General features: G+C 50.7%; 1 protein-coding gene across 1 annotated transcript; it reads left to right on the top strand.

Moving 5' to 3' along the window:
- The first annotated feature begins 136 nt into the window (after nucleotides 1-136).
- On the top strand, nucleotides 137-10,632 carry RCN3 (reticulocalbin 3). Its single transcript, XM_019741627.2, has 7 exons — nucleotides 137-705; nucleotides 1,116-1,363; nucleotides 3,183-3,385; nucleotides 4,457-4,629; nucleotides 6,938-6,998; nucleotides 9,585-9,784; nucleotides 10,062-10,632. The coding sequence occupies exons 1-7, from the start codon at nucleotides 688-690 to the stop codon at nucleotides 10,167-10,169; spliced, it is 1,011 nt and encodes a 336-aa protein (XP_019597186.1). The 5' UTR covers nucleotides 137-687; the 3' UTR covers nucleotides 10,170-10,632.
- The last annotated feature ends 1,267 nt before the right edge of the window (nucleotides 10,633-11,899 follow it).

The raw sequence follows: 11,899 nt of genomic DNA, 5'->3' as shown, positions 1-11,899 counted from the left end.
CATTGTGTTCTCATTTCAACTTTCTCAGCGCGGAGGTAAGGGAATGGGTGGGGGGAATAAATAAATGGTATAAGCCCTGGGCTTTAAATCTCCCCTGAGGCTAATATGTTGCCATGGTGGAATCTGCCAATTTTATATACCAAGTGATGAATTTTTCATTTATAAATTTCACAAATATTTACTGAATGCCTACACTGTGCCAGGCATTTGAGGAATTCTTGGCTGGCGTCTGACCTGACTCCTTGGTGGAGCCGAAGAGAATTGTTCCCTCTATCAGGGACCGGATGTCTCCTCTGGCCCCTAGGTTCCCTTCTTAAACCATGCTGACAAAGGGAAAGAGATAAAAATACATCTCCCATGAGACTTTGGAGTTAGAACCACTGGAGGTGGTCGGGCAGGGCGCCTGCCGGGAGTTGTAGTTCTCCCCCGCGGCACCACTCCGGCATCGCCCCCAGCCAGCTCTGGGAAAGGAACCGGCGGAACCTCGCTGGCCGCGCTTTCCTTTGTGGACGTGGCGAGGGGCGCCCGCTGCCCGCCCGACTTTCACCCGCCCCGCCCCGTGGGGTCCTCTTGAGTGCTCATTGGTCGGAGGGCGGGGCCTCTGCGCTGCCGGAGGCGGGGCCTGGCTGGAGAGCCGCCAAATTGGGCATCGTTTTTTGGAGAACCGAGAACAGCTTGGAGAACGAAATGTGGCTGGATAACTTGGTAAAGGGAGGCGGGGGCGGGGGGCTGGCCCAGGGAGGAAGGTTCGGGTCCGTTCGGGTCGGGGACTAGGGTCCAGGCTGGAAACGATGCTCGGGAACCTGCATGATTTCTCTCTGGCCACCACCCCGTCCCACACTTTGCGTGGGAAGTGCGCCACGTCTCCTGCTTGAACCCCTCCACTTGCGGCTTTGGGACCCATCTGGGACTCCTTCAGAAGATTCCGTCCCCACAGCTGGTTTTACTTCTGAGAACCTGGCTCCTTTTTCCCCATCACCGGCCTTTCTTGAGCCCAAAATTTTGTGGCCAGTTACCATCTCCCTGCCCTGTTTTAGGTCTCCCCCACCCCCACTCTGTCCCGTCTCTGTCCTTTTCTCTGTGACCCCTGACTCCTAGTCTCTGCCACTCCGCAGGGACTGATGATGTGGCGACTATCAGTTCTGCTGTTGCTCTTGCTGCTCAGGCACAGGGCCCAGGGGAAGCCGTCCCCTGATGCAGGCCCTCATGGCCAGGGGAGGGTGCACCAGACGGCCCCACTGAGCGAGGCGCCTCATGATGACGCCCACGGGAACTTCCAATACGACCATGAGGCTTTCCTGGGACGAGAGGTAGCCAAGGAATTCGACCAGCTCAGCCCGGAGGAAAGCCAAGCCCGTCTGGGGTAGGAGAGAGATGGGGTCGGGAAGATTTAGGGTTGTAATTTGAAACAGGGAGGTCAGGGGAAGCCTCAAGGAAAAGGTAGTATTTGAGCCATGTGTGTATGTATAGCATTCCAGGCAGAGGGAAATGTAAGTACAAAGGCCCAGAGGCAGGAGTAGGCCTGATGTGTTTAAGGAACAGTGAGGCCAGTGTGGCTGGAACCCAGTGAGCAAAGAGAGAGTAGAGAGTGGGAGGTGATGGCAGAGAGGGAACAAAGGGGTCATGCAGAGCCTTCTGGGCCACAGTGAAGATTTAAGTTTTTCTCTGAGTGAGAGCTCTGAGGAGAAGGAGGACATGAGCTGACTTAGATTTTAACAATCCCTCTGGTTGCCATTTGGGGAACAGGCTATAGGGAGCAAGAAGCAGTGAGCCAAAGCTACTGCAGTAGTCAAGGTGGGAAACAAGAGACCATGGCGGCTAAATCAAGGTGGAGATAGCAGTGGTGGTCAGGCCTCTGGCTGGGAGATTGTGCATGGATGGGGTTGGATGAAGGAAGGATGGGGGAGGAAAGGCAGGGAGAGGCTAACACCTTTGGCATAGCACGTACTGCAATGCCAGGTTAACTAATGTATTTCCCACAACCACGCTATGGAGTACTTTCTATTATTTATCCCCATTTTACAGTGGGGGAAACTGAGGCACAGACAGATTAAGTGACTTGCCCACAGTCACACAGCCAGTAAGAGGAGGCTGCATGATTTGAACCTAGGATATCTCGCTGTGGAGCCCACGCTCTTAACATCTCAAACCTCAGGGTAGGGTGTGAGACTTGGGGACAAAGCTAGCCCCGGACTGATCCCAGCAGAGACTACCTGGCGCGGGAGCGGTGTGAAGGGCCGACTCGGATTCGACCCTGGGGACTGGGTCGCAGGGGCTTAGGAACTGTGACTGACAAGAAAGCTTCTTGAGCGCTCTGTTAGCGGTTGAGAGAGGATCCAAATCAGTGGCAGGGCCTGGCGAGGGGAAGGGCGAGGGACCTGGGAGCCAACTGGCTTGGCGGGAGAAACGGGAAGTGAGGTGGGGCCTACTGGGGGCTTGACAGGAGATGGGGCGTGCACAGGATTCGCCGGAGCACGGGGGTGGGGGGAGTGGTGGAGGCCGAGCCTGCGGGGTTGCAGACGATGGTCAGAGGGCAGTGCCAGCTAACGGCTGGGAAAAAGGAGGGGACCAGTGGGACGCAGCATGGGGCAGGACTGCTGGGAAAGGGACCCGAAATTGACCGGCGCTTCTAGGGAGGGGGCGAAGCAGGAGGCGGGGTTAGAAGGAAGGGTCCTAAGACTGGCAGCGGGGGTGAGGGGCGGGACATGGGGCGAGAGGTGTAGCGGGTGTATGTGGCCGGGGCTGTAGTAGTTCAAAGGGAGTTTTGGGACAGTACTGCGGGCCAGGGGCGCGGTGTGACGCCCCAACTCCGACAAGCCAGAGATGGAGCACGTGCAGGGTCGAGGAGCGGAACCAGAGCGGAGGGTTTGTCCCTGGACTGTGATAGGACCTTCATCCGAGCGTGCCTTGGACCGCAGCGCCAACTGTAGGCTGGCTGGGTTTCAGAATGTGGGCGATCGCCTCTCTGGACACGCGGAGTCTGGGCTGAGGGGGCGGAGCCCTGCGGTGGGCGTGGTCCGGATTGACATGCGCCTCCTCGGCAGCTCGAGGACCATTTTCAGCCTCATATGCGGGTGTTCTCCACTGGGGGCGTGGCTCTTCTTGAGAGCAGAGCCTACACGAAGGAAAGATCCCGGGGTGGTGGGGGTTGAGACTGACGTGTGCCCCTCCCCCGTCCACAGGCGCATCGTGGACCGCATGGACCGCGCTGGGGATGGGGACGGCTGGGTGTCACTAGCTGAGCTCCGCGCGTGGATCGCTCACACGCAGCAGCGACACATACGGGACTCGGTGAGCGCAGCCTGGGACACGTATGACACAGACCGCGACGGGCGTGTGGGTTGGGAGGAGCTGCGCAACGCCACCTATGGCTACTACACGCCCGGTAGGTGGTGAGACCCCCCTGCTCTTAACACACACCTTGACCCTGACCTTTTTGACCCTCTCATCCTAAGAACCTTTGGCCCATTAGCAGAATCCCTGACCTTTGACCTCTGATTCTTGATCAGGGTCTACCCACTTCCTGGACCCTATCACCCTGAAATCCCCAGTCTCTGATCTCTGGCTTCTCCTTCTGGCACTCATGACCTCTATGGGTACTGGGACTGGGGTACTTCAGATCCTTGACCAGGGACATCTACCTTCCATGCCCCATCTGACCTTTGACCTCTCATTCTGAGAACCCCAAAGCCATTTACCCTGACCCCTGAATCTCAGGGTTCCCTCCTCCATGTCTCCATACCCCAGCCCTGGGCCCCCCACAGCTCTTGTTCTCTTACTCCTGTACCCTCACCCCAGCCTGTCCCTCATATATCCCCGGATGGATCTTTCCACACCCAGGGCTGACCCTGACACGCCCATGCCCACACCCCCACCATGACTCCCCAGGGCCCCCAGGAGAGAGTTCCAGCTCCTTAGCCAAGCATAACCCACCCCTCCAGCATGGTTTTTCTGGATTATCTGCCCCAGCCAGATGGATCTTCTGCCATTTCCCTGAACTCACCACATTCTTCAAACCTTGACACTTTGCACATACTGTTCCTTCTGTTGAAAATGCCCTTCCCTTCCTCTCTGTCCAGCAGCCTGAGGCAGTATAACCTACTGCATCAGAATGTGACTTGGGGGTCCAATGGCCAGTGTCTATCATTCCTGATTTATGACCTTTGCCAAGTTATTTCCTTTCTGGACATCAGTTTCTCCTTCACAAAGTGAGAATAAACAAAAGAACTCACTTTACTTGCTTGTTGTGAGGGTTAAATACAATATTGTAGGTAAAGAGCTTAGCATATAATAAGCTGTCACTACAAGGTAGCAAGTAGTGAATATATATTATGTATAATTAGGTGGAGGTCTTTCTGCCCTGACCTCCCTGAGTTAGATCTTTTTGTCTTTTTCCTCAACCTGCCTGGTAGTCTCTCCAGGAAAGCACATTTTACCGAGCTCCCTCCTTTTCCAGGTGAAGAATTTCATGACTTAGAGGATGCAGAGACCTACAGGAAGATGCTGGCTCGGGACGAGCGGCGTTTCCGGGTGGCTGACCAGGATGGGGACTCGATGGCCAGTCGGGAGGAGCTGACAGCCTTCTTGCACCCAGAGGAGTTCCCACACATGCGGGATATCGTGGTTGCCGTAAGGGCCAGCCTCCCAGAGCTTACCTTGGGGGTTCCAGTCACCTAGTCCTCCAACACCTTCCCTAGGGAACTCAGGCCATAAACGCAGATCAATGGTGACATCTCTCATAATCCCCCCAACCCTCAGTGTCATTCTTAGTGGGAGGATTTACACCCACTTCTACCATGCCTAACTTTTCACAGATTATTTTAAAAATGTAATTATATGTATTTCTCAAATAGGTAACAAATTGATATGGTTAAACGCCCGAAAGATGTAAAAAAGGTGAACAATCTTCTTCCCTCCTGTCTCCCCCACGCTGTTCCCCACCCTCCCCAGTCCCATCCCCACAGGTAAGCCCTTTCTTGTGCCTCCATTTCTGAAGATACTTTGAGGATCTATGGCAAGGCTTTTAGGATCAAGGGCTCTGAGGCCAGAAGGCCTGGGTTCAAATCCCAGCTCTCCAGCATCCTGTCTGTGTGGCCTTGGGCAAGTTACTTAACCTCTCTGGACCAGAATTTCTACATTTGTAAAATGATGGTACTGATAGTAATCCGTACATCGAGCGTGGTTATATAGGGACTAGAGAGTTCATACATGTAAAACTGTAAAATTGGCCTGAGGTAAATGCTCATTATGTCACTTTACACACACTTGTCAATACAGCTAGAGGATAAAACTTCTAGGAATGGAATCACTGGATCAATAGAGATCAGAAAGGAAAGATGTCATTAACCCAGGCTTCTCGAAACCCCTAGACTCACGCAAGGCCCAAAGTCCCTCTCTAATAGAAGATAACATTATAACAATTCCTTATTTTCCTGAGGTGAGATTATTTAACAAACCCTGATTGAGCATATCCTGTGTACTAGGCACCCTTCTAACAACTTTACCTGCATTACCTCTATTTACTTGTCATGGCAACCAACCCTATGGGGTGGTCTGTCATCTTTTACAGATAAGGACCCTAAGCAAAGGGAGGTGAGATGGCTTGCCTGAGATCACCCAGATGAGAAGTGGCACAGCCTGGAGTCTAACTTAGGCAGCTGAATCCATGGTCTAAACCGGGGGTCGGTCAGCAAACTAGTACCTGTCACAATATCCAGCCCACAGCTTGCTTTGGAAATAGTTTTATCGTAACACAGCCACACCCGTTTGCTTACATATGCTACAACTACAGAGTTGAGTCAGTTCAACAGAGACGGTATAGCACACAAAGCCAGGAATATTTACTGTCTGGTCCTTTATGGAAAAAAGTTTGCCAAGGCATAGTCTAAACTCTGCTGTCATCTCTACATCTGTGGATAGCGAGTGTACCCCATACACAGGATTTCAAAACATAATATTAGCCCAAATTTTACCATAAAGGAGGAACTGAAGGAAAGTCAGTTATAATAAATAACAGGAATTTCAATATGTAAGTGTTGTAGTGTCACCAGATGTAGCAAATAACACAGGACATTCAATTTGACTTTGTAACAATAAATAATACAAACAAATAATTCTTCAGTGTAAGTATATCTCACACAGTATTTGGGGTTAATATAAGTATGTCCCACATAATATTTGTGACATACTTATACTAAAAAATTATTTATCTGACACTCAAGTGTAACTCAGCACCCTGTACTATACGCATGTCCCAAATATTGTGAGGAACAGACTTAGACTAAAAAATTATTTGCTGTTCATCTGAAAGTCAAATGTAATTGAGCATCCTGTATTTTATGTCATTCCTAAAATGTTGGAGCTTGACTTTGCTAGAATACATAGTGGAGGGTCAGATACTTGCATGGTCTTACAATGAGTGAGTTTAAATGTAAAAATGGAGAACAGTTCATTTGCTCAAGAAATGAAGGAAAAAACAGCAGACGTATTGAATGTGTCAAAATGGTCCATCAAGTAGTCATGTTTATATGTAAAATGGAGTTAGGGTCTAAGCTCTGCTTTTTAAAGGAAAAAAGACTTTTGCTCTTGGAGAGTGTGGGCTGGGGTGTGAGAAAGTTGTTAGGGATGCAGAATGGCTCTCCTTGCATGAAACCAACCTGTGTACCAGGACATCTGGGTTCCGTGGCCCCCACCCACTAAGAGCAGGTAGGGCCCTCATTATTATGCCATCCCAGAAAGCCCCCAAATTTCCCACTTACCTCTGAGCACACTTAGGCCCTGTTGAGACTGCCCCAATGCCTGGCCCCACAGCCACCCCAGAATGAGATACCGCAAGAGAACCTCACATCCTGCCCCCTGGGGTCCAGCCCCCCCCCACTGGGAGCCAGCCCCCCCACACACACACTGGGAGCCAGCCCCAATACCTCTTTCTCCCCAGGAAACCATGGAGGACTTGGACAAGAACAAAGATGGCTACATCCAAGTGGATGAATACATCGGTGAGTGAGAGCTGAATTCCTCCCCAAAGACGCCTATCCCCTCCGTAATCGACAAGGCAGCCCAATGCATTATCATCCGTAAGAGAGCAAATGCCCTCTGAAGTGAGGCAGGGGCAGTGTTTGAGTTCATAAATGCATCCACCGAACATTTATTGAGCACCTACTATGTGCCAGGCCCTAAAAACATTGATCAATCACCCACTGTATACCAGGCCCAGCAAATCCTTATCAAATACCTACTATGGGCCAGGCCCAGGAAACATTTATCGAACACCTTCTATGTGCCAGACCGACAAAACATTTATCAAATACCTACTGTGTGCCAGCACCAGGAAACATTTATTGAGCACCTACTGCATGTTAGTGGTTGAGGATATAGTAGAGACTATATTACAGACCAAGTACCTTCCTGGGAGGGTCTGAAGTTTCTACAAAATCAGGGCTCGGGCTGCATTTGCCTGGGGTGGGAAGTTGGGGAACTTGTCTTGAACCTGCATTTACAAAGCAAAGTGTAAATGTCTCCTGTTTACTTGGGATGTCAGGGTGCCCTTGTGATACCTCTAAAAATATCCCCCAAGGCCCTACCTCTGTCCTTGCCCTCAGGGGGCAAAAAAATTAGTTGCAGGGAAAGCTTGTAAGCATGAAAGTTTTTAAAGTTTGAATACATTTTTCTTTAGAATGTTTTTATGGAATAAGCCTGCAGGCAGGACATTTTTATTTAAGCACAATTTTTTTCTGTTTTTTGGTGAGAAAGAACTCACGCATCACAGTTGAACCATAACAATAGCTGACAGTCTGTGGTGACTGGTTAACATCTTATAAATTCATTTAATACCCACATCAACCCTATGAGATGGGTATTATTATTCCACTTGATAGATAAGGAAACTGAGGCCCAAAGGGATAAATACTTGACTGAGGTCAACTGCTGGTCAAGTGGAACAGGACTTGAGTCCAGGAAGGCTGATCCCAGGGTTTCACCCTAATGTCCAGGCTATGGGGTCCCTGTAGTGCTCTGGGGACACAGACATGGGTAGGTCCCCAGGATCCCCCCCAAAATGTAATTTTACAACTGTTGAATGGTGTGGGGAAAGGCTTGAGTGAGGAGTACTGAGAGGGTGTCATGGGCCCTTACCCAGGCTAGTGGGGGGTTGTCAGGGAAGATGGGAGAGGTGGGTGCAGGCTCCAGAGCCAGCCCGCCTGGTTCCCATCTGCCACCTCCCAGCCATGTGGCTGTAAACAAGTCCCTAACCCTCTCCGAGCCTCAGTTTACTCATCTGTAAATGGGGGTAATAGAGCACTCCCCACATATAGTCAACACAAACGCCCATCAGTGGATGAGTGTATGAAGAAAAGGTGTTCAATCCAGACAATGGAATATTATTGGGCCATAAAAAGGAAGGAAGCACCAATCCATACTACAGTGTGAGTGAAACTTGAAAATATCATACTGAGGGAAAGACCACAATATTGTATGACTCCATTTATATGAAATGTCCAGAATAGGAAAATCTATACAGAAAGAGAAAGAAATTAGATTAATGGTTGCCAGGGGCTGGGGGTGGGGGTGGGGTAGAGGTAGCTGCTTAATTGAAAAGGGGTATCCTTTTGGGGTGATGAAAATGTTCTGTAACTAGATGGAGGTTGCACAACATTGTGAATGTATTAAATGTCACAAATAGTGAATTTCATGTTGTGTGCTTTTCTACCACAATGTTAACAAACAGACTTAACAGTAGTAGACTTGGGTGAGGGGTGTAAATGTCTAATCATTATGTTATTTTTGTACATCTGAAACTAATATAAACAAATAAAATTAAAAACAAAAAACAAAACAAGAAACATCCCCCACACTTAATTCCCATTTACCATTGCCATCATTTCCTATAAGAAATGATGACTTAGCACCATTAAAAACAAAAAAAGAAAAAAAAAAAGGGGAAGAAGCCTGAAGGCTGATGGTGCCTGCTCCATCCTAGATGACGTCCCTGACCTGATCCCAGAAGGGAGAAAGGCATTCTGTGCTAATTATCATGGCTTTGTGTCTGGTGTGAAAAGGCTTGGCCAGTTGTAATGTCTTTGAAGTCCATCTGTGGAGTACTTTCTCCAAGCCAGCTCCTGGGACAAAGTTTTGCAAATATTTACCAATAATTGGAACAAGGAGAGGCACCAACAATCTCCAGCGACTTCTTAGAGTTAGGTGAGCTAAGCGTAGCATTATGGAATTTCCTGCGTTCTCGCCAGAAACGTCTTCACTCATCCCTCCATATGGAGAGATTCCTATGGGCCAGGCACTGTGCTACACTATGTACGCAGTATTTCATGTGGATGTCAATTAAATTGATTGATGGTTCAGTCATTCAATGAACTGATCAATCAGTCACGTGTAGTCAATTTCACATGAAGCATAATGATCACCGGTAAGTCGGGTTTTGTTATTAATACCATTTAAACAGAAGAAACTGAAGCGAAACAGAGTGAAGGGGGTGGCAGGGGTCTCACGATCAGTAAGCATCAGAGCCCAGATTGGAGCGCAGGATGGGTCCCAGTGGCCCCTGATGTTACGCCCCTTTTTCCCTACCCCAGCGGACCTGTACTCAGAGGAACCTGGGGAGGAGGAGCCGGCCTGGGTCCAGACAGAACGGGAGCAGTTCCGGGACTTTCGGGATCTGAACAAGGACGGGCGGCTGGATGGGAATGAGGTCGGCCACTGGGTGCTGCCCCCAGCCCAGGACCAGCCACTGGTGGAGGCCAACCACTTGCTGCACGAGAGTGACCTGGACAAGGTGCCCTGGCGGGGCTGTGCAAGCAGGCACTGGGGGAAGGATGCCAGCCTATTCATGACCAAGAGTTGGGCCTGGAGCTGCTGGGGTCCTTGTTTGGCTGGAGAAAGGAACAGAGATACTGGGAGGGGCCAGGGAAGGGAGGAACCAGAGACCCAAGGGAGGCAGGGAGGGACCCATAGGGAAGGGGACAGATCTGGAGGGCCATACTTTGGTTCAGAGAGAGCTCTCACATGCAGGGCCCTGTGACATCCCCTCTGACCTCTGACCCTCCCTCCAGGACGGGCGTCTGAGCAAAGATGAGATCCTGGGCAACTGGAACATGTTCGTGGGCAGCCAGGCCACCAACTACGGTGAGGACCTGACGCGTCACCACGATGAGCTCTGAGCCCAGCACACTCACCACAGCCTCGTGGCCCCATGGGAAGATCCGAGGAGACACCCAGGGGGCAAGGTCCTCCCTCCATGTCTGGTCCTGCAGGATGTGGACACAGCCCCTCGGTGTCCTCCTGCCCCTGGGCTCTCACGAACTCCTGGACACACCGGGTCACATTCTCTCTCTGAGACCCCACAGCCTCTCTCAGCCCTCCCCATCCTGCCCCAGGGGCTCTCATAGACCTGAAGGATGAGGGACCACCCATTTATCACTGGCAGAATCTCCCAGCCTGCCCCTTTCCCCCAAACTCAGCCTCCAAGAGCCACCACTAATCACCTGGAACTCTAAATCTGAGCCTCACAGGCAGGAAACACCCCTGGCCCAGCCTCAGCCTGGCACTCACCCGCCACTGGCACTATTCCCAGGATGCCTCCTCTCTGCCAGGGAGGCAATAAAATCCGGTGCTGGGGCCTCATCATTTGTGTGTCTCTCTGAGGGGGTGATGGGAGCCTTGGGGAGAAATTGGGGCCTATGACTGGGAGAGGAACATGCTGGGAGTTGGGGGGACTGTGGGCTGAAGGAGGGGACAAAGTATTTGAAGAGGGGGTTCTGGGTGTTGTCGGTTTGAGGGCATTCCTAGGGATGAAAAATGAAAGTCCAGCTCGGACCCAGCAGTGAACAAGCCAGACAGAAAGCTCTGCCTTCTGGATAGCAACTGATGGCAGTGCTCTGTTAATTGATTGGTTGGGAAAGGCCTCCCTGGTAAATGGTGTGAGAAAGTGAGCCCTGGGGAGATCTGGCTGGAGAGCAGTCCAGACAGAGGGAACAGCAAGCCCAAAGGCCCTGAGGCAGGAGTGGGCCTGCTGTGTGAGGACCAGCAACAGGCTAGTGTAGCTGTAGTGGAATGAATGAGGAGGTGAGGGTGGGAGTGAGGCAGATAGGGAACTAGGATCAGGTCACACAGGGCCATGTGGGCAGGTCATCATGGTCCCAGTTTGATGGGACAAGATAAAGAGAGGCAGAGACAGAATTTATTTTCAGTGAGCCTGGAGCCCCTGGAGGGTCCTGAGAGGATAGATGCTGACTCAGGTTACAACAATCTCTTTGCTGCTGAGTGGGGGCAGGGGCAGAAGGATAGGATGAGACAGGCATTTATTCCTTCCGTAGCCTCCTGAGACCTGATTAAATTCTCCTCTAGAGTTGAACATGCTTTAGTCTGTCCCAGTAATTCCACACCTGGTAGCTCCCGAATAAAAATATAAGAATAAAGTCACCAAAATAAGGTTCGTAGCAGCTTTAATCATAATAGCCCCAAACTAGAAACAACCCACAGGCTCATCCACAGAAGGCATAAGTGTGTGGTGGGGCCTTAAACCAGGGGAAGCCACAGCAAGAAACAGGGGCGACTTCAAGGGCTCCCAGTGGCATGGAGTAATGTTACACATGTTAAGCTCAGCAAAAGAAGCTGGACACGGGCACACGCCACGTGATTCCATTTATAGGAAATTAAACAACAGGCAAAACTAACCTAGGTATTAGAAGTCAGGCTGGGGCTCCCCCTTAGTGGGGAGGACTGGAATGGACCTGAGGTGGGTTCTGTGGGGCTGAGCTTGAGCTGGGTACTGCCTCCCAGGAACTGTTCAGCCTGTAAAAATTCACCCAGCTGTCCATGCATGATGTGCCCACTTTTATGCACGACAAAGTTCAAAGTTTTTTTTCTCCTCAAAAAAATCCGATATTTA

This window comes from Rhinolophus sinicus, linkage group LG11, assembly GCF_036562045.2.
Source record: "Rhinolophus sinicus isolate RSC01 linkage group LG11, ASM3656204v1, whole genome shotgun sequence".
NCBI lineage: Eukaryota > Metazoa > Chordata > Mammalia > Chiroptera > Rhinolophidae > Rhinolophus > Rhinolophus sinicus.
This window is presented reverse-complemented; position numbering and strand designations above follow the sequence as displayed.

Excerpts from the sequence above, each read along its gene's own strand:
- RCN3 (XM_019741627.2), top strand. Across the intron at positions 3,386-4,456 it reads CTATGGCTACTACACGCCCG|GTGAAGAATTTCATGACTTA; the intron begins GTAGGTGGTGAG and ends CTCCTTTTCCAG. Across the intron at positions 6,999-9,584 it reads CCAAGTGGATGAATACATCG|CGGACCTGTACTCAGAGGAA; the intron begins GTGAGTGAGAGC and ends TCCCTACCCCAG.